The 27,900-nt window shown below is 44.4% G+C and overlaps 3 protein-coding genes across 6 annotated transcripts in view; 2 read left to right on the top strand and 1 right to left on the bottom strand.

Annotated features, from left to right (window-relative positions):
• The first annotated feature begins 3,347 nt into the window (after positions 1–3,347).
• LOC101761400 (uncharacterized protein At5g08430) lies at positions 3,348–19,782 on the top strand. 4 transcript variants are annotated; one of them, XM_012846347.2, is made up of 18 exons: positions 3,348–3,812; positions 4,199–4,260; positions 5,394–5,587; positions 5,853–6,711; positions 6,990–7,111; positions 7,451–7,510; positions 8,550–8,600; positions 8,996–9,066; positions 10,464–10,621; positions 11,506–11,556; positions 12,342–12,398; positions 12,660–12,713; positions 14,613–14,669; positions 17,057–17,128; positions 17,576–17,632; positions 17,772–17,816; positions 18,051–18,118; positions 18,951–19,372. In XM_012846347.2, exons 1-18 carry the CDS (start codon positions 3,712–3,714, stop codon positions 19,017–19,019), a joined length of 2,208 nt encoding a protein of 735 aa, XP_012701801.1. In that variant the 5' UTR covers positions 3,348–3,711; the 3' UTR covers positions 19,020–19,372. The 4 variants fall into 4 exon arrangements, with proteins under 4 accessions (XP_012701801.1, XP_004972277.1, XP_012701802.1 ...); XM_004972220.3 differs by lacking the exon at positions 18,051–18,118 and having other exon boundaries at positions 18,951–19,782; XM_012846348.2 differs by lacking the exon at positions 17,057–17,128.
• A 208-nt stretch (positions 19,783–19,990) lies between these two features.
• On the bottom strand, positions 19,991–23,848 carry LOC101767481 (U-box domain-containing protein 4). The gene is made up of 5 exons (XM_004970759.2): positions 23,729–23,848; positions 22,739–23,015; positions 22,501–22,617; positions 20,449–22,416; positions 19,991–20,285 (listed from the first exon to the last, which is right to left on the bottom strand). The coding sequence occupies exons 2-5, from the start codon at positions 23,009–23,011 to the stop codon at positions 20,223–20,225; spliced, it is 2,421 nt and encodes an 806-aa protein (XP_004970816.1). The 5' UTR covers positions 23,012–23,015; positions 23,729–23,848; the 3' UTR covers positions 19,991–20,222.
• A 3,158-nt stretch (positions 23,849–27,006) lies between these two features.
• The window catches only part of LOC101767077 (NAC domain-containing protein 48), a 2,526-nt gene continuing 1,632 nt past the window's right edge, over positions 27,007–27,900 (top strand). The window contains exons 1-2 of the mRNA XM_004970758.3: positions 27,007–27,289; positions 27,390–27,664. Coding sequence (XP_004970815.1) covers positions 27,121–27,289; positions 27,390–27,664 — 444 coding nt within the window. The 5' untranslated portion in view covers positions 27,007–27,120. The remainder of the gene's footprint in view (positions 27,290–27,389; positions 27,665–27,900) is intronic.

The following is a 27,900-nucleotide window of genomic DNA, read 5'->3' as shown; positions in this document are numbered from 1 at the left end:
ATATTAAGTATTTATTTAATTACCTTAAGAGGAAGGCATTAAATAAATACCCGAATTTTTATTATTTTTCTAGGGTGTAAAAATTTTAATGCGTAAAGGAAAATAAAACAAGCCTAACAAAATTGGTTTTACTAATTTTGGACACTCCTAGAAATTTCTGTGATTTAAATGGTGTAAAACGGATTTAAACTAATTACTTTACTAAAGGAAATCTAATTTTCCCGAAAAACACCCGGATAAACTTTTCTCACCCAGCCCCATTCTACCCTCTCTCACGCGCACTGGGCCCCACGGCGCGGACCCCACTTTTTTTTTCCTATTCCTCCTACCCGCCGGCCCTTTTCCCCCCTGACGGGCCCCGTGGGCCGATTCTCTTCTCCTTTCCCTTTCTCTGGCCCGCCACCGGCCCACGGCCTACTCTCTCTTTTCTCCTTCTCCCGCGAGGCCGGCCTGCTAGCTGCTCTGGGCCTCCGGCCCTTTTCTTTTCTGGCCGACCGCGCCAGTTCCCTGGGCCTCCGACGCGCCGGCCCAGCAACCGCCCGCGCCCCGGCCTCCTTCACCCCTCCGCCTCTCTGCCGTGTGGGCCTGCTGCTCCAGGCTTCGTCTTCCTCCCGCCAAAACACGCGCGCGCGACAGGGGGTGGCGCGACTCGCCGGCCGGCGCCCTCCCGGCGGCGGGACTAGGCCAAGACACCACCTCTACACCTTTACGCACCCGCGCGCGGCAACAGCTCCTCGGGAAATGGCCGGAGCCATTCCATCCACGGCGGCGGGCGGCGACACCTTCGGCCGGTCGCGGCTACACACGACGACGGCGCAAACTACTCGAACGACTGCTTCTACACCATCCTAGTACCCTAAGGACTTGCCTACGACTACTCAAGAAGGAAGAGAAGCAGCGCGAGGTGGTGCTCACCGTGAGCGGGCGGCGCGACGACGGTGGACAGAAGCGGCGGTGGTTCAAGGTGTGACGGTGAAGAAGCTGGGTAACGAGTGGTTAAGGTTGCTGGTGGGGTGTAGGCGGAGGTGTGGATGGAAGGAATCGACGGGAGCTGCGGTGTGGCGGCGGAATTTTGCTCGGCGGCGGTGCTTGACAGAGGAGACGCTGGCGGCGGTAAAAAGGACGGCGGTGAAAACGGCGGCGCGGGAGCGGTAGATATTCAAGCGTTCACCGCGCGCATGGGCGACACCGTGGCCTACCCATAGGCTTATGTGGTGAGGAGGTGGCCTAGCTAAGCGCGCTGGCGGGCGACCGACGACGGCGGCGGCGACACGTCCCGCTGCTCTGTCACCGCTCCTCCCTTTTTCTTTTTAACGCTCGAACTTCAGAGCTGAATTGCGGTCGATCTCCAATCCGACGGCCTCCAAGCACCGTAACAGAAGTTGAAGATAAACTCAAACCCTTCATCTTTTATTTTGGCTCTGACTCGAGATAATCATCAAATACAATTGAATTTTGAAAACAGACTCTGCTGCTGTTTTTCTGAACTTCTATTTTCGGACGGTGAACAGTAAGGGCAGTTTTCATTTTCTTTCTCCAATTCTTCTGAGTATTTAGGATCAAATCTTGTTCCAAATTTTTGGTCCCTAAGTTCTAGTCACTCTTACACTTCTGTTTCATATTTTTGTCGAATTTTTCTGAATTTCAAATTCAAAATTCAAATTTCGGCCAAATTTGACCCGAATTTGATTTTTTGGCCAATTTCTTTTCCGTTTCTTCTCAATTTGCTTTTAATTCTCCAAAGTTATTTAAATGACTAAATTAGCAGCTATTCCAATGATCTAGTAGAACAATGTGATTGTGACAAAAAAAATTACCAGCAAGATTTTGTACAAAGTCCAAATCAACTGCACCGAACTCATCTACTGGTAAGTTTAAATCCAGTACTGTAAAAAAAACAATAATGAGAACTGAAATAATATGAACAAGCAACGAACAGATAGATCGAAGCGATGCATTTACCGTCATCTTGTTACTCTTGGAGATCAAACACGCCGCCGTCGGCATCATTAGCACCGTCGTATTCTGGCTCGTCGAAATCAAGCACGTCGTTGGGGTTGGGGCCGTCATCTTCTTATGCCGGAAAGTTGAGATCACCTCACGTTAATGCTGTGAATATAAAAAAAGGAAAGAAAAAATGAGTAAGAATGAGCACGTTACCATTGCTGTTGTGGTCCTCCAGTATAGGCTCATTGAGATTGAAGGGATGATTGCCGTCGTCATCTTCCTCCATACGAACGTTCAAATCGAAGCCATGGAGGACATGAGCCATCACGCCGTACAGATTGCTGTGGAAGGAGCAGGTAGAAAGCTAGAGAAGAAGCTAAGCCATAGCTAGATGAACAAGCAAGTGAAGAACAGTCAAGGCAAGGCAGTAGTACTGCACGCACTTGAGTCTTAATACCGCAGGCACTCCAACCGTCGGACCTGCTGAGCTGTGAGCGCCAAATGAACGAAATTAACGCGTCCAACCGAAAAAATGAGTGAACGAAAAAAAACACTTGACCATCAGCCTCGGGAACGGGAGTGCTCACCACTTGGTCTATGAAGAATTATTGTATAAGGGACACCCGCAACGCTATTTAATAAGGGCAAAGAAGGAAAACTTCCCCTTAACTAATTACTCTTGGTAAGCCCAATCATGTCTTAAACGACTTCTAATACCAGTAGGGCAGTCCCAATGGGACATTGATGATAGTTTCTATCTCTCTTAATTATCATACCAACTAAGCAATTTGCTGATGTGGCAGTAGATTTATTATAGAGAGAGAGAGAAACCATTTCTTAGAGAGGAAACCAAGTCCTTACGCGCACCAATGAGCCAAGAAACCAGTGAATCTGCATTGGGGAGACCCAAGTAGTTTCTTCTTACTTACTGCCGGATCCTTTGCGCTTGCACCGCTGCTACCCATCACTCGAGCTCCTTTACATGATGCACAGAGAATCTGGTACTAGAAGGGAGAATGATTGGTTGGATTTTTGTTTAGACTCTAGATAAAAAAAGTTGCATTGTGAAGGATAATTTCTTAATACAATATCCTAGACTATGGAAACTAGGTTGGTTTCTCTATTGGCACTGCCCGTATGGAGGGCCACGCACAGGCGATCGGAGAGCGAATGCAAAAAATAAAAGTTAAAATATGACCCAACTACCACCAAGCTCAATATATTTTTTTTTGACACGAGCGACAGCTAATAAACAATGTTCCACGGTTTCAACTGGTTGCATCAAACTGGCAACTCGGCAAGCCTCTCTCGCATGGGCAGCGAACATAGGGGCCCACGCGTCAGCCCCTCCTACCGTTCCACAGACCGGCAAAGGAGAGTGAGAGAAGAGGAGGCGCCGCAAGCGTGCAAAAAGGTTCAGTGCCACGCGTCAGTGACCCGACGCCCGACGGCGTGCCCGGCGCTCTGCCCACCCCCCGGCGCGACGCGAGACTCCGGCCGTTTCACCTGCCCGCCCACTGTTGGAGACTAGGCGCCCGTTCCTCTGCCCCCGTTCAGAATTCAGGCCAGTTTGCAAACCCTCGCTGTTCCAGACCACCCACCCATCCGCCGCCGCCATTTTCGGGGGCCCCGAATCCTCCGCACGCCGGCCGTCGTCCTCCGCGGAGTGGTGCGGCTCCGGGCGGGGATCGCGGAGGTTTTTGAGGGGTTTAACTCCGGGGCTCCGGGCCCCGGTTCCCGTCGCGCGCCGGTGGGGAGGAGGCGATGGGTAGGCGGAGGAAGAGGCAGGATAAGGAGGAGATGGCGGAGGAATGCTGTTTCGCTTGTAAGGACGGCGGCGACGACCTCCGCGTCTGCGATTACAAGTAAGTCTCCCTCGTCTTGTATACGCGCGATTCCGCCGCCGCCGCTCCGATGGTTGGTTGAGTAGACGATGAACATGCGAGATTTTTTCGGGGTTTTCGTTTTTGGCGTCGATTGGTTGGCTCGTTTGGTGCAGAAAAAAGGCTATGATTTTGTCACGGTTGAGCATTGATGGGTTGCGGATTGTCGTGCCGTTGGTTTGTTACGGCGTGTTTCGATGGCTGTGCGCGATGCTGCTCGCCTGTTCGGTAGATTTTGATGCCACAATTTTGCATGGTGGATGCACCTGCCAATGCCTTTGTTGGCTTGGGGAACAGTCTGGGTTACTTCTCAATTCAAACGTTGCCGACAGGTCGGCCAGCTAATTTTGCCTCCTGATTATTTCCAGGAACTGCCTCAAGGCGTACCACCCAAAGTGTATTTGGAACGATGATGAACAGTTCATTTGCGGTGAGCTTATATTCTGTCCCCTTTGGTGTTCTACCATGAATGCATGAGTTCTATGTGATTTCAACCAATAGTTTTGATTAGTGTTTTCTTATTCCGGAGATGATGAACATGACCTTGCATCCTAAATTTTGTCGTGGCTTTATCTACCTGTAATGTTTCCTTTCAGGGAAAAAGTGTTTTTTCTTTAATTAATTGTTGGGACCAGTTATTATACACTAATCTTTATAGTGTTTTGATAATGCACCACCATGCTTGACTACTATGAAATTGCCATTCAATAGTTTTGATTGGTACTCCCTCGTTCCAAATTGTAGGTCGTTTTGTCTTTTCTAGGTTCATAAATATTATTATGCATCTAGACATACACTATATCTAAGTGCATAGCAAAAACTATGCACCTAGAAAAGCCAAAACGACCTACAATTTGGAACGGAGGGAGTATTCTTTTCTCGAGAGGGGCATGGGCTGGTATGGTGGGCTGTTGGAAGAAAAAATAGTACCCCTTCCAGCCACTAACACTTAATGTTTGGACAACGTTATGATCCTAAGGAAACCTAGCTTCAACCGCTATTTTCTATTGGAATATATTTATAAAATCCATAACTTTTGTGTTATGAAAGTGTTTTGCAAGGAAAATACTGTATCCATATGTTTTTGGTATTTCTGATATATATATATATATATATATATATATATTGATGTCAAAGCTTAAAAATTTTGACCGGAAGCCTGTCACATTTTGTATTTGTGACTAAAGGGGGTACCACATTGGATACACATATCATTCTGGCCACTCGTTTTCACTTGCTCATTCCTTGGTTATGGCCACCTATCCTAAAGTATAAATCGCCTTATGAAATTATCATTGTTCCTTTTTGGATATCGTTTTATTCTCTTTACACAACGGAGCTGCTGGACACCTAAAATTTCAGTTGTTCGCCATTTTGCCTAGCTACCTGTTCCAGCATCATGCAGCATGGAACAGAAATATAACCAGGACTTCAATTCTACCAATAAACTTGAAACATTAATTATCCTAGACCTATCTTTATGAAATGCCTGTTTTAACCTCTGTACTCTGGTAATCTAATCTAATGGCATTTATTTGTGGGCCTAATTTTGAATTTTTACAGATTGGCACAAATGCCTCAACTGCAGAGGAAGTTCTGATTATCAGTGCCTGTGCTGTCCGGTATACTCGGTTTGCAATGCTTGCATTGGAAAAGTGGAATTTGTGCAACTTAAGAAGCAAAATAAAGGATTCTGCAGCATGTGCTTGAACCAGGCTATCTTGATCGAGAAGAATGCTGATGCTGATCCTGATGTGGTAACTGCATGCATATACCCAACTATCTTTTGAATCACAATATTGTGTTTATCAGTCAATTCTGGAAAAAAAATTGTTGCCTACTATAAAGCTCTTCACCATATTATATCTATTTTTTAGTTCTTCCCCTGCATAATTTTTGTTGGATTTCTTTTTAGAAAGCATGCCAAGGTAGTTTAGATTATTTAGAAACCTAATTTGATCTCTCGAATTTGCACTTGTTTTGTCCTTGTCTTTTCTGACAACAGTTCATGTGCATCTCCAGGCAAAGACAGATCACGAAGATGCACAGATTGGCAAAATTTTGTTTAAAGACTACTGGGAAGTAATTAAAGATAGAGAACGTTTGTCATTGGTTGACCTGGAAGAAGCTAGTGCTCTTCTGAATATAAGGCTTAACTGTAAAGGAGGAGTGAATTCAGAGAAATCTCCAGATGATTATCACAAATCAGATGGAAATATATTGCCTGACAATGATACCAATGACCAAACAATTCCTTCTGACTCTAAGCGCAAGCAAAATAAAGTGAACACATCACTGAAAAACAAGTCAAATAAGAAAACATATGTTGGCTGGGCTTCGGAAGAGCTAATTGAATTCTTGTCAAGTTTTGGCAAGGACACAGCAAAACCTCTTGATGAACCCGAAATTGTTGGAGTTGTCAAGGGATACATTAAACAGAAGAATCTGTACCAGGATGATAAGAAACTTTGTTTCTTTTGTGATGATAAGTTGCAACCTCTGTTTACAAGGAGAAAAGTGAGGTGCAAAATGATCCGTAGGTTCTTGGCAGTCCATCTAACTTCAAATGCTGTTTCAGATGATGAAATATCTGATGGTTCTGAAGATGATGATACCCCAGTTATGAAAAAGAAACCTCGGAATAGTCTGGAGCCGAAGATTGCTAAAAGGGTTTCAGAACGAAGCAAGAGATGTTTTGCCTCCCTTGTTCAGAATAACATCAATCTAATCTATCTGAGAAGAACGTTAGTTGTTAGTCTTTTGAGTCAGCCAGACACATTTGAACAGAAAGTTGTTGGCTGTTTTGTTAGATTCAAGATTCCCTTCAGTATGGACTGCTATAAAAATTCTCCAAATGCATTCATGCTTGGACGAGTAGCAGGTAAAGATCAATTGGAAGCGTTCGTTCTTATCTTTGATGGTCTAGTTCATTTGTTGAGCATGTACAGAATGTTGTTAGCAGTATGGTGTAAAGTCAAATCACATTTTCTTACATCCTTTCCCCCTTTGTTTATCAGTATATGAAGTGCTCTTTTGCTTTTGAAGTGGGTCGCGGGGTCCAAATTGATTCATACTTTGTACACGAGGCCTAACACTTTAGATTCTATACTTCAGAAAGGAAACAACTTTCTCACCTGCTCTTGAATAAATTCATAACAGGCATCAAGAAGTCTTCAAAAGAATACAAGATAAATGACACATATACAAATGTTCTCTTATGTGTTACCGGTTTGTGGAATGATGTCAATATCTCTGAGCTCTCAGATGAGGACTTTGTAGAGGTATGATTTTTATAATCCAGTAGTGTTAATGCTATTGTGTTACCAAAGCTTCTCGGGGTGCAATAGTAGAATGATGAACTCCTGGGGTCACCTGTAACCAGCCTGGGTTCGAAACCGAGTTGCTCTTCTTTAAGACGAAATCAGAGGGCGTTTATCCCTCTGGTTGATTTTTTTGGTTGTATGTTAGCTTATGGGAAATTAAATTAGATGCCAAATCTATTTTAAAGTAGACTAGAGTAGTTTATGCAACATTGGTTCGCCAATTCATTAAATAGCTTTATTTGTTTGCCTGAATAAAAAAATTGGTGTAATAATTATGCCTTCTTTCCTTGGTAACAGGATGAATGCAATGATCTTATTTCTTTAGTTAAGAAAGGACTCCTGGAGAGGGCTACCATTGTAAGATCACATTCTGAAAGCTTTGTTTTTAAATGCAATGCCTAACCATGTGATACTGGATGGAGCAGACTTACCATGCTATAAAATAAATGATTTCATTCTTTTAACTTTCACATTCATTGCTCTTGCGATGGGAACATTTTGTATCCGAATGTGTTTTATGTATCTGTCCATCCATTGCGAATCAATATTATGGCTCACTCATGCTATCATATTCACATTGTGATTACTAACACAAATCTGCGACCTTATCTTTCTGCCAAAAAAAATCCACCAATTCCTCTAGCATATTTCAATACAAGTAGATCAGGTGGATCTACGCTCCTTGTGCTCTATATGTGTTTTAATTTGATCTAGCCTTTTTTTTTTTTCCTTTAGTTGCTCTTCCCACTGGATGTTTAGAACAATGGCAAATACTGAGCTAGGAGGATGAACAGACCAGATTGTTTAATTGCTAGAAAGGAAATTACTAGTCCAAAGAGATGAAGGACCACAGTGTTACTTTCTGTAGGTTATGCTAGCTGGAGTTCGCATCGATTAAATAGAAGGATGGAAAACGTTGAGTGTTGCATGAGTGTTATTTTGTTTGTGCCGGGTCATGTCATGGACGGTCTATATTCTTTACTTGTTGATTGTAGACCATTGATGTGTTTCCTCTACTCCCTTTGGCCATAATAAGTTTGTTCTTTGGACACCGGCCACCTTGTGAGTGCAGCTTGGACCACTATTGCACAACCTTATAAAATTAATGTTTAAGAAAGTTTCCAAGACACTAAAAATACTATTTCCAATACGGCCAAAGATAATATATTGACAATATAAACTTCAAACAGCTTGCCTGCAGTTCTCTTGGGGACACTATGAGCAAGGAGAAATTGTCTTACGGCCATATAAGCCAGCTTGTTTACCTAAGTCTTCACCTATTAATTTCTGTTAGCTGGAAATACTTAAAGATCGTTGGATCACCTGTTTTACTTGGGTTTCTAATGTGCATATGCTAAGCTCCTTTGTAGATTTTTGAGTTTGCTCTTTTTGGCAGGCTGAGTTTGAGGAGAAGGTGGCAACGGTACATAGAGACATAGTAAATCATGTAAGTGCACCTGGGAGTTCAGTGAATACCGCACTGGTTTGGTACTTCATGCTTGTATATGCTGGAAGGAAATTGTATGCAGATTGATTAATTAGAAAATCTTAACAAGTAACTGGTTATCCGAATCAACTAAACAGTACTTGACACTCTTACTAGAGGACATAATGCACCATATAGCATTTAAACTTGTACACGAATAATTTATATCACTGCTGTCTTTTGCTTTGAAACTTGAATTATCTGTCCACCATACCCTAATTTTTAAGTCTGAAAGCAAAGTTCCAGAAAATTCTCATACCAGATACAGCACTTCATTTATCCTACTATTGTAGTAATATATTCTTTATTTCCATTTGTTTGTCTTATGTGTTATTGATCAAATTGCCATTTTTCAGTGGATTGAAAGAGAACTTGTGATACTGGAAAGATATATTGACAGAGCACATATGAAAGGGTGGCACGTAGAATATCCTTTCCAGACTAATGATCACCTTTTGATAAAGAGTAAAATGCATCGGGGGTCCATCAACTCGTAAGAGGGTGTCACTTAGGTCCACAAACTCTGAAAGTGCATTTTTGGGTCCATAAACTTTTTAAGTTGTGTCAAATAGGACCATACCCCTCCATGTGTGCTCCTATTGCTGACATGGCATCCTGATTGGGCATCTTCTCTCTTATCCCTCTCCATCCTCCTCCCTCCTCATGTTTCTAGATGGGCATTTTATCAAGCCGGTTGTGGGTGAGATGAGCTCCAATGGACTGCCTGTCGGATCAAGTGGTCCACGATGAGCCTGAGCACAGGTACCTTGAGCTCATCTATCGTGAAGGCCTGGCCAAGGCGAGTGCGCGCGTTGGCGTTGATGGGCAGGTACCCATGCGGCTGCAACTGTGGACGTGCGCCTGCGAAGCTCTCCGAGTCAACTCCCGCTTAGGCGCCCAACAGCGCACACCCACAGGCAAGCACTCGCCACCAATGTTCTTGCAGTTGTCAATGATGTCCGCAGCTACGTTGCAGTTGCCGCAAGAGCTCGCCGTTCTGCGTAGGTTCTTGTCGTCGTCCCTGCTCTCCCTCACGATGTCCAGTACCAGCTTGCACGCACCTGCCGGAGTGCAGGCCGCATCTCACGTACTTGCTCCCAAAGCATGTCCTCGAGATCACGTTGGCTGAATAGGTCCTGATGTCGTCATCAATCTTGAGCCCCAAGCTGCTGCCTCCACTATTGCTAATAATCTTGTCCTCCTATGATCCCACCAGCGCTGTTGCCGAACATAGCTTCGACAGTTCCTGGCTGGAGCTTCACCTCTCCATGGCGTCTCCAGCTCCACCAGCCGCCTGGAGTCTGCAGTTGTTGTAGGCGAGCAATTCGCCACGCGGAAGCTCCTCTCCACGGGCTTCTTCCACTCGTGCGTGAGCAGGCCATTTGGCCATAGGACCGAGTGGCAGAGCAAATGCAGGCAGCCCCTGCTCATCCGTCAGAGTTCACATTGCCCACAACCTGCTCGATGAAATGCCCCAACTAGAAACCATGGGAGAGAGGAGGATGGAGAGGGATGAGAGAGGAGATGCCCAGTCAGCATGCCATGTCAGTGTTAGAAGCATATGTGGAGGGGTATGGACCTATTTGACAACTTAAAAAGTTCATGGACCCAGAAATGCACTTTCAAAGTTTGTGGACCTAAGTGACACCCCCTTACAAGTTGATGGACCTCCGATGCATTTTACTCTTTGATAAATTTCTACTGTTTCATTTTTTATGTCATTTTACTTTTCTATTTCACTGTCAGTACTTTAGTAGTTCATTTTGTTAGTACCATTGAAGAAACTTCCCGCAGGGTTTCTTCCTTGACTCGTTATTTTCTTACAATGGAGGAATTACTGCAACGAAAAAAGCTGCTTAGTACACCAGCTGAAAGACAGCGTCGACTTGAAGAGATTCCAGAAATTGTTCCAGATACAGAATATGAAGAAAAGGAAACTAAACTGGAAGTTGCAACAAGTAACTCTTCTCAAGAGAATAGAGGTGCCAATACTTGAAATTTTGGTTTCTTAAAACACCTTTTCCTTCTTTTGGATTCTACATTCATAATTGTCCGAAATACCTAAGTTGTTACATACTCGATCTAACATCTTGTTGTGGAAAACCTAGTTTAGACAAAATAGAGCTACATTATTTTGCCAGTGCATCATTTTACAAAGATAATAAAAAGTCTGATCAAATAGCACCATGTAACAGTTCGTACCAAACGACTTGTCTGGATAAAGCACAACATATTATACAAGCTGTGTAGTACGACTGCATCCACCTACACCCATCTAGCTGCAATCTTTTATTATCTGCATCCACATCCATCCAGAGTTGGAGTGCAGGAGTTCAGTCCACCTGCAGCCCTTTCTTTATGTAGCGCGAGCGCGCTACTGAATTCTCTGCTGCACCATGATTTCAACACCATTGAATCTGCCTTTGATCCTAACTATCATTCCACCACAGTTTACAAATTTTAAACTTCAACATGTTAATAGCCATGCTCGTTAAAGTGTTACATATTTAGGTTCACAATTTACAATAGATGGAATAGCCTCATGAAGACATCTTTTTACTACATACTAATTCTTCTGTTGTCAAAGATCTGTTGAGGTGGTGGATACGTGATACAGGATGTACTTCTACTATGTCCAAAGTAGTTCCATACAGATTACATTCCAAAAGTTGTGGGCTTTTTGAGAGAAAACTTTTGAGTTATTATATAACCACTTGTGTGAATCTTTACAGCGTGGTGGGTTTGTTTGATCGCAGTGCTTGTGTGTGCTTGGCCACTTCCTTATAATTATATATAAAAAAAGAAATCCACAGGAATTGCATAATCTTTTACGCTAATTAGAGGTAAACTTTGGATCCTTGTGCAGGTAAAAGAAGAGGCAGAGTTTGTTTCATAGACGTGGAAGAAACTTCTAAAGGTTTGTTCATATTGCGTATGCCGAAGTTTTTTCTTCAATATTTAGTGCTTTAAAAAACTGAGTAAGCTGTGTGTGCGGTGGTATGTATGCCTGCAAAGACAGGTGAGGTCTGAGGTGTTCACCCTAGAAGCTGACAACTTTTACCTGGTGAACCCAGATAACAATGTTTTAAGCTTTTCCGTATTGAATACATTGAGTCCTGTATTATTTAATTTGAAATATTAAAACTGATATTTAATTTGAAATCATTTAAATGGTCAATGTAAAGCCATTTTCAGAAATATTACTGACGCTTCAGTTTACTGTGCTGTGATTTGATTCATTTAGATTTCGTACTTATTTAATGTTCACTTATCAATAATGTTATGTTTTGCTTCATTTTGACATTTTCATTGTTTATTGGATATGTTCCCTATTGAGTTTACTAAATACTTTTTAGAGCTATTTATATTATCTACGTGTATTAATAATTTTACTAAAAGCATCTATGTTATTTTATATCGAGAGAATACATTTATGTATTATGATTCACAATCCTTCATTGTGTCATATTCACTCTCCATCTTTGAGTTTTCCAATTAGTTGCCACTTATGGTTTGCTTTTGTATCTATGTGGTTAAAATTTTTACTTTGGCCGTGCACTCCCCACCCCAAAAGGTTCCAGCAGCATCTAGGGTGTTTCTCATGTTTGCGACTTCCTATTCTGAACTTTATTTAGTTACTAGATGAAACTGATGGTGAGTTCGTCTGATCTCTGTCCACCAACTTAACTTCCTTGTCTCCAGGAGCAGCACAGCAAGTAGCTAATCCTCTAAACGATCTTAAAGAGGAGCCACCGAAAGGTTCGTTTCAGTTCTGATGTCTTGAGTAGCTACTGTTTATAAAAGTTACTCTACCTGTTTTTCATTTGCATCATATTTTTTCACTTTGATAATCGTTATGCTCCTTGTTGTTCATTAATCTATTTAGTTTTATTCTCCACCTCCACCTTCTGTTTTTTTACATATTTGCTAATTGGACCTTAATTTTGAATTATATCGAACAAATTGTGGGTTCGCTTCTTTTACTACTTAATTTCTTAGATATTCTTATCTTGTCTCCAGGTGCAGCAGCGGATGCAGTTGAATGCTTAAAAGTCCTGGAGAAACCACCAGAAGGTTTGTTTTTAGTTGTTAACTTGTTATGGACAGAAAGGATGGGCTTAAGTATTGGAGGCATAGAAATAAGGACTTGAGTGTGCCTGGATCAGCAACTAAATGGATTCAGCTGAGCCTACGGATGGCTGAGATATGCATGTTACTATTTATAGTAGAGTTGAATTAGTATATCTGTTCCCTTGTCTACTTCAGAGTCATGTTTATTAATTTAGCTAGCATTGTACGACGCCTCTTATATAACCGTAGGCTGTAGATAAGTCTGTTTATCAAGGAAGCAATAATACAGTAATGAGCTCTGCCCAACTAAATCAGTTTGATCAGAACTTCTTCGCACGGGAGAAGTTTGGTGATTAGAGTTATGATAACTCTTATCCCTTCCTGCTGGTTTCTTCTACATACTATAATATTAGTACGCTATCATGATGTTTCTGTATATAGTAACTAGGAGAAACATTGTTTGTAATTGTTTTTTATTGGTTTGCTTTTTTTTAAAAAAAATATTAAGTTGCACTCATGTTTTATTCACACTGGTGTGTTGAGCATACTTTTATGTTGACCATATCTTAGATTTTGCATCGCGTCTAGTAATTTCTATTCTGCGCTTCTACTTTTCTTTTCACAGGAAAAGTGGTTATATACCATGGGGAGTTAACCAGTCTAGGTTTACCATCAAAATTTATATACCGTGCAAAGCTGCATCTGTGTTGTAGCTTGCCTTTCGCTAAACCCTAGATTTTTGTCGCTTCCCATTTTTTATCGGGGTAAGGCAACAGTAGTGAGATATGAGCTTTACACCAGTAGTTCTTGTAGTTGAACTGAAACCGTATCATGATCGAGCGTGAGGGGTTGGCCCGGAAGAGCAGAGCAATCACGCAACAGCCTCTCGAAATCAGCACCTGGTGCTGAGTCTGGCAACAGCATCATGGTTCAATTGAAAGGGAGCTACTTGCTCTGCATACCGAGCCTGTTGCCTCATCCCACTCAGGCTGCTGCACTGTTTACTTTCGGAATTGGAGCCCCCAGTTACATTTCGGATGATATTGCATTCGCCATTTTACACGGCAATATACACAATAGAAACACAACAAAAAGAGCGTGAGCCACCATTACACCATGCTACTTCATCAACTTGCATATTTGCAGCACAAAGTTTCTCAGCTTATTGCCCTTGAATTAATTGGTTCTGACCGTAATTTAGGTGCTGGTTTCGTTGAAGCTGCATGAATTGCTGTACTGTTTTGGAGCAGAGTCCGACACTGGCTGTTGTCTGCTAGACAGCCGTTTATAGAAGTGTCGGGCATAGACTTCGGTGGCATGTTTGTCACTATTAGTGGGCCAGCCAACCTTGCCAATGATGATGTTCAAGTCGTGGATGCTCAACTGCCTAGATGTTGATTTTGGCTTCAAACAAGTTGGCTGCAAGTAGGCAAGTGGTGATAGCTTTTAGTCGGGAAGGGGATTATGTGGGATGTAAGGCTTCGCAAAGAAAAAAAAAGAATGTGAGATTTAAGGATTGGGCCAGGGCAGGGGTGTTCAAACCAGTTTTGCACAACCTGCACAAACCGGATTGCGGGGAAAATAAACTAATTGTGAACACTATGCAGTTTACATTCCCCCCAATCTGGTTTGGGCTGGTTTGTGCCAGTCCAGTTTGAACAGCCCTAGGCCAGGGGCGTTTCAGCCTAGATGGCAGGAGGTATAAATTAGATGGAATGTTAAATTACCGAACATGGGCATTTTTTTACGCTATATAAATGAATTGGCATCTTTTGGTGGTTGAAACCTAAACTGGTGGACTTTCTACAATATATAGCTAACTTTCCTTTTCTGAACCACATTGAATGGTGGATTTGTCTGCTCTATCTAATATTTGGACCTGCTTAAACTGCTTCTTTCCAGGTGCAGGAGATCAAGTAACTGATTCATTGATCGTTCTGAATGAAGAATCATCAGAAGGTTGGTTTCGGTTATCAGTTATGATGTTTCGGGTTGCTGATGTTTAGGAAAATGATTCTACCCTTTCTTTTGTCTACCTTACACACTTAAAGCTGACAGGTTCTCATAAAAAAAGGGGAAATAATTTAAGTGGGGTGGACCCCAAGTAACAATGTTCCGACCCTTTCGTGTTGAATGCTTCAACTCTTGAATTATCCATGATATTTCCTTATAAAAATACATTTGAACGAGCATCTGGGAATTATTTTCCAAAAACTTACTGATACTTTGGTTTAGTTGGCATTTGACATACTTTGGTTGGGTTGTAAATTGATCTACTATCATTGTTAACTTTGAATTTAAGTTAGCATTGACATTATCCCTTTTGTTGTTGCTTATTCTGTTTCATTCATCGGATATTATTGGCATGAATTGGTGTTGCTCGTTATAAGTATCATAAATTGGTGTATACACGTTCATTTCTATTAAAGTTCAGTGTTAGCACCGCAAACACTTTTTTAATTCAAAAGTTGTTCTAAAATTAGAGTAGCCAAGTATTTTAGAAGCAGCCGTAACTAAGTATGGCATGAGTTTTTCTGTAATTTTCTGAATATAAAGATCTTGTCCTTATTCAATTCACTAAATACCTTTTTCTGATAACTCATATATTTTACTCAATAAGGAAAGAGTACATAGATTGGGGCTGATTGCCCTTGATTACAAGAAAGTTTGTTGCTTGGCTACTGGAAAGGAGTCACTAGCTAAATACTGTAGACTCAAGATTGTTGATCCTTGAAGTGCCTGCTGCAACTCAGAACTACTGAAATAGCAAGATGAACTTAGAGATTGCACACAGACATCGCAGTCGTCTTCGTCGGGGACCCGCTTGTCATTGGCAAAGGAGGAGTCTGATGATCGACTGCAACAAGAACATCCATCTAGGACCTCGCTCGTGCTCACTGCTTGACCTGCCGCCAATCCCTCCGGTTGCCTCCACGGATTTGGCAGTTGAATTGTGGAAACAATGAGCCATGTATCTCGTATATGCTTCACCGTGCTGTAGCTATAGCAAACATGCCATCCATGCTGTCTTGAAGACAGTCAGTGCTCAACCCGAACAACAGGATCAACATGACTAGTTCTGTGTTGGATGATGCAGTTCATAGCTACAAAAAAAAAAGTTACCTTGGTCTGGATCATGGATAACTTGTTGAGCCTCACAAAAGTTGCCGACGGCGAGACCACAGCGACAGCGGAGGGGGCAGCGAGGGCAATGCCCACTCAGCAGAGGTGCCTCTCAGTCATGGACGGCCAGGAGCAGCACAGGACCATCGCTGAGTGGAGATTCGCCGGCATATCCAGCTTGAGCCACTCGGTGCGCTGGAGGGACATGAGCAGCGTGATAACGACCAAGAAGGTGCTGAGAACAAAGGTTATCTCCTGTGGCTTGTGGCGCACTCGCCAAGTTGTGGTAACGAAGCTGTAGCCGGACTACCGTAATGGAGGGGCGCACGCAACCCCCCAACCCTGTGTGCCTGATCAAAGAACGGTAGCATGGAATGGGTTGAGCAGCTAGATCCATGACAGGGTGGATGGATCCAATCTGTGGACAGGCTCCTGCTCCTCCACTGATTCCAGCAGGCTCAATCTTCCCATGTCTGGCAGCTATGGCTTCTCTGTCAGCAGCATCAAGAAGACTGGCGACCGCAGCAGCTCTAGTGGCCAGGAAGACAAGGGAGGAACAGCCCATCCTGAGCAACTAAAACCTACTACTATGTGCTAATATGCTACTAGATGAGAGGGCCCCTCACCCTGACGCAGATGAATGCATACAAAATTAAATTAGATCAATTAATGTATTATGAGTTATGAGCCGTTTTATACTACCTCCGGTCACAAGTACAAGTAGTTTTAGGTTTGTCTAGTCAAATTCGTGTAGCTTTGGCCATCAACAACATAAGGTTGATATGACTACATTCACCACGAAAAGTAATTTCATAATATATACCATGCTGATGTACTAAACTGCTTATATTTTGATCGGGGGAAGTAATCCTTTAATGTGCCACGGGGTGGGTCTTCCCTTTCTTTCTTTTTTTAACTTCCCTTCTGAGTTTCCATCCACGGAGTACTCTGATTTCGGTGTGATTAAAGCATTTAAACATTTATTTTGGCCATGCTTTGCACTTAAAAGTTTGATTGTATTTTAGAAATTTCCTTCCTGATCACTCTGACAATGATCCTGCATGTTTGAGAGGGAAAAGAAACAATTTTGCAGTCTGCATCTCTAGCCTTTTCCCATTAGCTTCTACATGCAATTATGAACTGAGTATTAGACGAAAGTGAAACTAACGGCGATTTGCCTTATCACTCTTATGGTAAGACCTGCTTGCCTGGCTTGTTTGCAGGTGACACACATCAAGTAGTTGATTCTTTGAATGTTGTTCATAATGGGGAACCACAAATCGAAAGGACTGAAGGTTCTGAACTTTTACTACCAGATGGAACTAATGGGTCGATCTCTTTCCACTTTATGCTAAGGGTTTGGTTGCGATTGCTATGCTGCGCCATTGAATCAACTTAGCGAAATCATGACTAATTGTAGTAAGATTATGCTGTTAAAGCTCCATAAAAGATGCTATGAACTAAATACTGCATCCAAAGTTAGAAATAAATGTGTGCTTTTACAAAGACGTCATAACATCAATCGGGGCCAAGGCCCTGCTTACCTTGCTTTCCTACAGATGCAGAGACCTATTAACTGATTCTTTAAGATGCCCTGCTAAGTGCTGCTTTTCGTCTAATAATTTACTATCCCACACCTCTACTTTTTATTTCGAACTACAGCTCCAGCATTAGGTGGAACTATTTATGGAGCTGCTTGCTCTCCATCTAATACTAAGGCCTGCTTATGTGCTTGTCTCCAGGTGCTACGGAGCAAATACCTGATTCTTTGAACCTTCTTAACAAAGAATCGTCAGAAGGTTTGTTTCAGTTATGATGTTTTGGGTAATTAATGTTCGGTAAAATTACTCTACCTGTTTTCCTTTGTTTACCTTATAACTTCCCTGATGTAACTAACTGCTATCTATGGGCTATTTTGTTGATTTTGTCTGCTATCAGTGGCATCCAAGCAAGGTGATGCTACTCGTGAAGCTCCTTCTGAAGGTACTGTATCATGATTCTTTTACCTCCCCATTACTCATCTTCCAGGGGATCCTCTTATGGTGTCAAAAATCTAGTTTGGGGGGGGGGGGGGGGGGGTGATAATGTTCCTAGGAAATTGAACGTTTAACCATCAAATCATTATTCAAAAAACATCAAAACCATTTTTCTGATATATTGATCCTATACATTCAGTACTGCTAGTTTTGGATCTTATGTATTCATTTATCCACGCAGCTCCTGAAGCCTGCTTCAGTGGTGCTATTCTTGATCTGCACTGCATTCTCAAATGCACGATACTCAAGGTTTGCAACTCAAGCCCTTGGCTAATGTAGTGCGATGGTAGACCCTTAAAAAGAGCTGATGGAGGCTTCTTATGTTGCATATTTGACTCCTGTTTCTCAATGTTTCGAGTTTGGTCATATTGGTTAAAGCGTTAAGTAGAATTTAGGTGACTGGGCATTGTGAAAGCAAACAGTTTTTGTTTTTGCTAAAAGCCAATATTTAAAAGCTTTAAAGATTAAGAAACTAGGTGGATAGGCGCGCTATGCTGCCCCGCCCCTATTTGTATTTTTTATGGGTCATGTCAAAAACTGATAACATCAAATATTAGTGGGATGTAATTTGTATAGATAATAAAAAGTAACAAAAATATAGGTAGCTAAATCATAGAATTTGCACCGCTCGATCTACATAGTTCCATCAATAGCCAATTTCACTTCTGCCATTTGGAGGAACATATATTCCCTAGGTTCTCTAAAAAGATAAAAAAAAAAGGGATAATTGAAGGTATACATTCATCAAGTGCTTTGTAAACCTAAGCCCCTAGGATGGCTCCAAATCTAGGCTTTTGTATAATGTATAGGTTAGCTGCATGTTTAGTGTTTGCTACATGGATTACCTCCACCCCCCCCCCCCCCCCCCCAAAAAAAAAACCCAAAACACACACAAATGTTTACATCCTAGGTCAGCCCCTGATCTGATTGTGCTGGTCTTGATCATACCCTGCTGCAGCTGTTCATTAACTGTTTGCTGTGAAGAGATTGCACTATGGCATGCTATTCTCAATTCTGTCATTAAGTTTCTACCAGTTTCCTCTTTTTCTCCAACCACAATTAATTTTGCAAGTTATTGCAGATGATAGCCCAACTCAAGCCATTGATGTTGACCGAGAGGAAAGTGACCACTCCCGGCAAGTTGTCATGACAAAGGATAAAGAAGTAGAAGTCATCAATCTAGACAGTGACGAAGATGAGGATCTTCCCACGGTGCAACATAAGCCAGAAGGCAACACGGTGCATGCTCCAAGGGCCATGAATGGTGGCAACATTCTCATAGAGTGGTCCGAGTCAGCCTCGCCTGCAACCTTACATGCTCAGAGAGGCATGAATGGGGATGTTCTCCTTGAACAGTGCAAGTCAGCACCTGCAACCATGAACGGTGTTCTTCAGCCGGAGCTGCGCCAGCCAGCACCTGCAACCATGAACGGGGTTCTTCCCCCCGAGCAGTGCGAGCCAGCACCTGCAGCCATGAACGGGGTTCTTCACCCGGAGCAGTGCGAGCCAGTGCCTGCAGCCAAGAACGCGGTGTCACCTCGCGAGCCCCTGTGGCATTACGTGGATCCTCAGGGAGACCCCCGAGGGCCGTTTGCGCTGGTGCGCCTGTCTTTCTGGAAACAGAGCGGCTTCTTCAACGAGGACTTCCGAGTGTGGATGACGGGGCAGAACGCCGAGCAGGGTATCTTGCTTACAGATGCCTTCAAGATGCATCTGTAGCCTGCTCACTCTCCCTCGAGACTCTGGACATGTAACATCTCTTTTGCTCATTCTCCGGTGCCTTTAATTTTGTTACGCCCTGCTATAATTCAGTCGGGCATATCCGGATGTAAATGTTCGTTCTGGGTTGGATGTGCAGCTCGTAGCGTTCATAGGCCAGTCGAGAAAACGAGAAAGGTTAAACAGTTTAGTTCTGAGTTGCCTCCCATATTCGGATTTGATGCTTAAAGCCATGTCGTTCTCCCAACTTGCAACGCCGGTGGGCTATACGGCGAAGCCAGCAGGGTTGGTGACAAAGATTGCATAGTACCAGGGTTGGTGACAATCTTGCAAATCTGCTACTGCTACTCCATTCCTGTGTCCGTTTGTATATTTGCAATTTGGCACACGAACTGACGAAAGTAACTCTTTCCCAACGTCACAAACAACTGAACAAGTGAAGAAATGATTAGTACGCAATATACAATGGAGACGTCTTACACCAATCACTCTTTAACCACTCGCTACCCAAGAATATCACTACCTATGGGATGTACACCACTTGCCCAACAAGCATGGTTGCGCAAGGATGCAAGGAAAAGCAGTCGTAATTACATCAGAAGGTACACCCGGGGTACTCCGTCATCATCTGAATCTAGCGTCTAATGACCTTGCCAACTTGGCGTTGGTTGCGAAAAAAGCTCAGAAGAACCTGTGCCTGCACATGCATAACAAAAAGAAAAAGGGTAAGCTGGTGAAGCTACTACTATGTAGCACATAGGTTTCTCTTGCAACCTTTCACTTCTCAGCATCAAATACAGAACTGAAAGTGTCAGCTTATGCCAAAATCAACATGATAGGGACTGCAAGTGCAACAGTACCTTCTCTCTTGCACGGGCCGTGCCTGATTGCGACAACGCCACCAAAGGCGGCATGGCGCCTTCCTGGAGCACCAGGCTGCAGAACTTGCTGTTGTTGGTGCAGAGCTGCAGCAGGGCAGCGGCAGCATTCTCCTTCGCCCTTGCTGAGCCCAGCTCGACCACCTCAACCAGCACGGGAATACCACCAGCCTGAGCGATGCCATCCCTCCCCTCCTGCACCGTGGCAAGGATTGAAAGGACGGAGACAGCCTTGTCAACCATCCCTGCTGCAGGGTCCATGAGCTCCACCAGGGGCTTTACAGCCCCGGCCTCAATGATTCGGGCCTTGTTCTCGTGAAATATCGATAGGTTGAAGAGAGCCGTTGCTGCATCCTTCTTCCCCTGTGCATTCCCATCTTCTAGCAAGTCTACTAGTGGTTTAATTGCGCCGGAGCGTCCAATTTTGGCCTTGTTTTCTTCATTTACTGAAAGGCTGAAGAGAGTAGCAGCTGAGTTTGCTTTTGCTTCTGGGTTACCCGTCTCAAGAACGTGGATGAGAGGCTCGATGGCGTTGGCACATGCGATGGCGATCTTGTTGTTGTCATTAATTGACAAGTTCAGGAGTACCGTTACAGCACTTTCTTGCGTGCTGGGATCTGCAGAATAAAGAAGACTCACCAAGAAGGGTATAGCACCGTGGTTTGCAATGGCAATTCTATTCTCCATGCTGTGCCTAGAAAGAATCAGCAGCTCTCCTATTGCTGATCTTTGGAGCTCAGTAGACTCATTTTTCAGGTCCTCAATAAGTCTACGAACTTGAACATCGACACCGGGAGAATCGGATCTTGAATCCGCTGGAACAGCTTTATCTGATAGTTGACGCCAGACTAATTGACTTCTAGAACGAATACCACCAAACCTTGGCAGGCGATTCGGTTCTACCATTGAGCTTGTGACCATTTGATCATTTCTAGCAGTTTCTGATGCACTGCTGTTACTTGAGACCTGTTCCTCCTTATGCTTCGCGACAGCTTCAAGATGGTTGCTGCTCGAAGAAGTACCTGTGTCGATATCACTGCTGCTACTACTGCGTGGGAGATGCTGCTCAACATCAGAAACATGAAGACTATCCTTTCTCAACTGCTTAAGGGCTTCACAACCATCAATTGTCTCATTGCATATCGATTTGTTTGCTTCAGTAGCTGCCGACTGTAACCTCAAAGCATCAGATTCAGAATCATCTGTGTCTTCAAAAGATGACGCCTTGGAGATTTGGTCATCTGAGTCAGAATCGTCATGTGTCAAATTATGATAACGACTATCCTCTGAGGAAATCTTATGTTCTGGTGAACCACACATGTTTGACCTTGGAGAGTTATCAGAGAGACGAGATCTATCGCTTGTACTATCATTTGTCAGGTTCAGGAAAACAGGAAAGCTCAAACTCAAGAGTTTCACAGGATCTGGTAGCACTATGCCATGTATCTCAGACCAATTTTCTATCAACTGTTTGACAGTGTAATTAGGAATCAAATTGGTGTGCCCCAATGTTTGACGTGTCTTTGGGCAGACATTGTAGCCCAAATCAAGCCATTTTTTGATGAAAACCCGTTCATATGTTTGACCAGATGCCACAATCACTGGATCTGACATTAGTTCAAGGGAAAGGGGGCAACAAAAATCAGCAGGAATGGGTACTCCATTAATGCTGTGCATCTGCTTTTCTTCCACATGTTTATCAAGCATATAGTTGACTAATTTAGAGATATCGTTGACACCATCCAGTTCTGCACTATCATCAGCGCTAACTCTCATTCTAATCTTGGACAGAGCAACAGCCTCCATCAGCAATTCTTGATTTGTGGATAAGCTCAATGATACTTGGATATTTGTCAATTGCTCTGACTTTGGCATACTTTTCCCTACAAGATCCCTGGAAGCCTCCCCAACAACAGCTGTCATTTTGTCACAGTGAAATTGCTTTGCTTTCTGAAATTGCAAGAAGCCCAGTCATTAGAAGATGAGACAATATCAAAAGAGTGGCATTGGTATGATGATAAAGCTTTTTGTTACCTCCAAGTACACTGAAATACAATTTGTTTCTGATGGTAACATGAGAGAATTGAGAGCTTGGCACACTTCAAGAACATATTTTTGCATCTTGGTAATAAGGGACTCCACCTGTGTGGCCTTCATATAATAATTTGCAAGTATCATACAGTGAATTAAATACTGAAAGCACTGTACTTATATGCTGTGAGTTGTCTGTTATGTGAAGGACAGTAGTAAAGGAAAAGGATAAGGGAGTTACAAAGTAAATTTTGCTCATCATCCAATCCCAGCTTCCAACTAGCTTTAGTGCCTCGTTGATGGTAACATCTAGTTCCTCAAGCACATCCAGTAGTTTATCATCTGGAGTGACCTGGGTTAAAACTCCATCGATGACCATCTTCAGAAGATCCAGGATTTCATCAATCTTCCTTCCATACCTCTTAACTAGCTCAGTTTCAACAGCGTTGCTAGAAAACAGGGCACGGAAGTTTGAAATACTGTTGATAATTGACATTGGCACTGACTCCCCCATTGACCTGTACGAGGAACATAAAAACAAGTCTTATTTAGGTGCACAAGCCACCGAAACAAATGGATGGATTTTTTTTTTTGCGACGAAAAATGGATGGATTTGACAGTTCCCGTACAGCTTAACAAAATTCCAAACGCCATTTATGGGTCTTATTTAAGAAAACACAGAGGATCGCACATGCAAGCACATCTCATGAAGTGATCACTGGTGTAACGTATCAGTTGTATTTGATCATAAATTGCAGAGAATTTTGTTCCAGCCTCTTGAAATGGGGAAATTTAGCATGAGAACGGCGAATTATCATACTCAGCGTGTGCAACAAAAAACTGGAGATCAGGAACTCCATTTTTAGTCCAAAGAGTATTCTACTCGTCAGTTCTCAGCTCATTGAATCCCAATTCGGCAATTCCCCCCCAACTGTTTCATAATCGGAAAGCCTAACTGAGTCGAAACGCAAAATCACCTCAAAACTTCCTGCTAATCCCGAGCTCAGCCTAACAGAGCGCTCTCGCGAGCGCGGGTTCTCGCATCAAATCGAGCTCCAATCCCTTCTAATCGCAGCACTTCAACACTCCCTAATCACAAATGCAGCAGCAACTGCACGGTCCGATGCCGAAGTAATCAAGCCGACATGATTACGATGCGCGGCGACCGGGGAAAGGCTACGAGTGAAGGGCGCTAGGCATGCGAGGCGGGGAGAGGAAGGCGACTTCGTACCTCCGGGAGCTCCAATGGCGGTCGCCGCCGTGACCCGTGAGCTCCACGCGGCTCGCGAGGCGGACGCGGGGGCGGAGGCGCGGACGAAGACTGGGAGGGAGGCGCCTAGAGGAGCGTGTGAACACGAGGGGCAGGCGGCAGCGACAAGAGCGAGAGAGAGCCCGGGTAGGCGGGGGTGGTTGAGGTAGAGGTGATCCATGTGCATGGTGCTCCGGCTACTTTGCATGACTGACTTGTGGGGTCACAAGGGAGGGGACCAGTGGTTCTCTGGTGAACCGGGTGCACGGATGTGACGAGGTCCGTCTGCGGGACGGCAGCAACTGCTCCCTGAGACGTGGGTCCCGCTGCTGATGCAGATTCCCCGTGCTGCTGCTGGGTTTGTATCGGCCTCTGCACGGACTGGGAGGTGGGCCCTGTTTTTTCTTTTTTGAGATGAGAGGAGCCCCTGGTTTTTGGGACGTGGGGCCCGCATGAAACGCTTTTATTCGTCCGCGCCGCGTGTACGGACCGAGGTTCATACTCTCTAGTGGGCCAGATTATGGCCCATGGGGATTGTATAACTCGGTCCACAAGCCACTGAAACATTGGGCGCTTAACCTGAATTTAGTGCACGGAGTAATAAATAAGCTTAAAATTTAGTAGGAAAAAAAGGGGAAATAAGCTTAAGAAAGGTCATAGATGTGCTAATTCAATGCTTGTGCTGACATCTCAAAATGTTTCTTTTATCACCCATCTGATCATCAGTGATTTACAATTTTCATTGACATTGGGGTTCCAAAGAAAGGAGTGGATTTATTTGGAGCATGCTCTGCGCAGCCTGGGCTACTTACTACTCTAGTATAAAAGAATTACGATGGCAATTTAATTGTGGCACGCACAGCAAACTCTAATCACCCACTGCCCTTAACTTATTTGGTCCAACTGAAAAGGCGGATCGACATGTGGGCGCAGAGGAGATGTCGAAACCTGCCTGCGTACTAGGAGTCACGGCCCTGCTCTGTCCCATGGCACCCGCACACTGATCCCTCGCTAATGCGCCACTAAGCCATGCATTAATCGGCCTGATGGCAGGGTAAGCGGCATAAACAAGCCGCGGAATCATCCAGATCCCTTAAACAAATGCTGCTGGCGTTATCGCGGACGCGGAGTGAGATCAGATCGTACATGAGCGAGCGCTTTCGTCCCAGCTGGGCTTCCTAATCAGACGCCATTAGAGAATGGTTTCTCCGTGCCCAGTGATTGAGAGACAGCCAGCCAGGACGTGTGGGTTGCCAAATTAAACTAGCTAGTACGCGAGTAGTATATGATATCTGGATGGAAGCAGCTAGGTGATCCCCTTTTTAAAGAGGAGATCATGTATGCATGAAAGGCACAGTTAGATTACTATAGCAGCTACCACTTGGATGTAGTTATACAGGTAATGATGCTATCTGGTGCTTCATGCATACGTAAACATGCGTGTAGGTTTCCAGGGATAAGAACGTAGGTATGACTCATCATCCATGTCACTGTTTTTTTTTTCCTTTCTTGCAGGCAGACGAGATAGGCACACACTGTAGCAGAAATGACGCGAACCGAACCGCTTTTCTAGCGAAGCGGCTAGCCGGAGACCGAGACCTCTGAAAGAGAACACTGACCGTTGACTGACGCCGCCGCGGGCAGCTCGCATGATATGCGCGGTATTCTGATGCGGCTCGTGTTTTGCAGCAACGACCGAGAACTTTGTTCCACCGCCTTTTCAATTGTCTTCTCTTGTGTGCGGCATCGGGACTTCTGGGATCTTATGTGGGGGCAGTTGCTGCACTTCTCGATCGGCTGGGCGAGCACCAGAGGAGCTGCCACCAGCTCCGTGTTGTTTACCATGGTACTACGGTATTATCGTGAACTGTGGATTAGCTGCCAACTGATTACAGCTTCGTAGTAAAACCTATTCATCAGGATTCGTCCTAAGATGTATGGTAGTAAGCTCGCTTCGTCAATATGTTGTATCTAAGCATGGCTGTGTACCTAAGAATGAAGCAAAATGCCTGTATTGAAGTTTTCATCGACTTATATTTGGTGCATTTGGAAAACGGGTTAGATGGAGTTATATCTGAGGAGTGTAAATTAGTTTGATCATTCAAAGGCAGTGAATATTTATCTCTCTAAAATTATTTAGGAAGTGTAAAATTATTGACCAAAGTCGTGTTCTCTATAGACCGTACTTCATATTGGATTATTTGTAGTTTGGTACAAGATGATACCTTTTTTTAACATTTCATTTCGTCATGGACTTTGGTAAGTGAGGTACGATAATCATTACCCATTAATTGTTGCTAGAGTAGTTAAGATAGATGGTAATATGTTTACTCCATCGATTTGGTTGTTTTAACCATGGACGTATGCAGGAGAATAAAGCAAAAGGTCGTATGGGATTTGTTACGGAGTTATATTTGGTGCAATTAGAAGAGGGTTAGAATAGATGGACATATATATATTTGAGATAAGAGGTATGTATAGTTTGATCATTTCAAAGGTGTGAATATTTATCTATCTCTAAAATATAGTTTAGTAGTGTAAAATTATTATGGACCAAAGACGTTCTCTATAGACCATTTATTTGTACAAGATGACACATTTTGTTGCATTTTGTCATAGGCTTTGACGACGTATGCCCATGCCATGATTGGTTAGTGAGCAAATATTCGCCTCAATGATAAGCTAGCTAGGGATATATACTACTCCAATATATCTCAATGATAGTAGCAATAATTCATCAAAAAAGACACCAAATCTCCTCTAGCAAATCATAATCCTAAATACTCCAAAATTTGCTAGCTGGCCCTCCTTTATCTCCGGATTTCCCCCTAAAAACAACCCGGTGCTAACTCCTAACTACACACCTACCGCACATAACTCATGGGCCGCCTCACCATCTCGTCGTCGTCGTCGTCGACTCACTCATCCTTATCCGACCCGTCACGTCCTCCTCACCCCCGGGCGCCCCGCACCTAGCCATCCGTACTTTCTCGGCCGCCCCCGACGTGTCGCGCCGCCGCCCGGTCCATTCCCGAAACGGAGTGGCCCCACGCTGACGCCCGCGCGCGTCCGTCCAAGAAGCCTGACGTAAGCAGTGACAGAATTGGCGCCGCCTCCCGGCGTCCACGTGTCGGGGTCAACTAGTCAGAGCGGGCCTCCACGTGTGCGCCACCGCGGGGCCCGCCCGCCCCGCCCACACGTGCCGCGGCCGCCCGCGGCTATAAATGCGTGGCTCCGCACCCGGAACAAGTTTCAAGCCCTCCTCTTCTCTTCCTACCATTAGCAGAACTGCAGAAGAAGGGAAGAACAGCAGAGAGAGCAGCAGTAGCAGGCTAGCAGCAGCGAGCGAATCGATCGATCGAGAGGGAGACACGATGAGCGGCGGCGGTCAGGACCTGCAGCTGCCGCCGGGGTTCCGGTTCCACCCAACGGACGAGGAGCTGGTGACGCACTACCTCTGCCGCCGCTGCGCCGGGCTGCCCATCGCCGTCCCCATCATCGCCGAGATCGACCTCTACAAGTTCGACCCATGGCAGCTCCCGAGTACGTTCATCCTCCTCGATCTCGCGCATACTCATACACGAGCAGTGATAATTTCCACCGATCTGGTCCTCCTCTGATGGATCGTGTGATTGGTGTGCAGGGATGGCGCTGTACGGCGAGAAGGAGTGGTACTTCTTCTCCCCTCGGGACCGCAAGTACCCGAACGGGTCGAGGCCGAACCGCGCCGCCGGGACGGGGTACTGGAAGGCCACCGGCGCCGACAAGCCGGTGGGCACGCCCAAGCCCCTCGCCATCAAGAAGGCGCTCGTCTTCTACGCCGGCAAGGCGCCCAAGGGCGAGAAGACCAACTGGATCATGCACGAGTACCGCCTCGCCGACGTCGACCGCTCCGCCCGCAAGAAGAACAGCCTCAGGGTAAGCATCTCGCTTCTCTCCTCTCGCCGGTGATGAACACGGCCGTAACGTAAGGACAAGTTCTCCGTGTGTGTCATCATCCGCAAAAAAAAAAATAAAGGAACTCGATGATAACGTGTTGCTTTCGAAATGAATGCGGGGATAAGCGTGGCCCATGGCTTTGGGCCGCTGAATTTTTTTTTTTTTGGGGGGGGGGGGGGGGGGGGGGGAAAATTGTGCCCCTGCGCGAGGGGGGG

This window comes from Setaria italica, chromosome V, assembly GCF_000263155.2.
Source record: "Setaria italica strain Yugu1 chromosome V, Setaria_italica_v2.0, whole genome shotgun sequence".
Classification (NCBI taxonomy): Eukaryota; Viridiplantae; Streptophyta; class Magnoliopsida; order Poales; family Poaceae; genus Setaria; species Setaria italica.
Note: the sequence above shows the minus strand (reverse complement) of the source record. Positions and strands in the feature narration are given on the sequence as shown.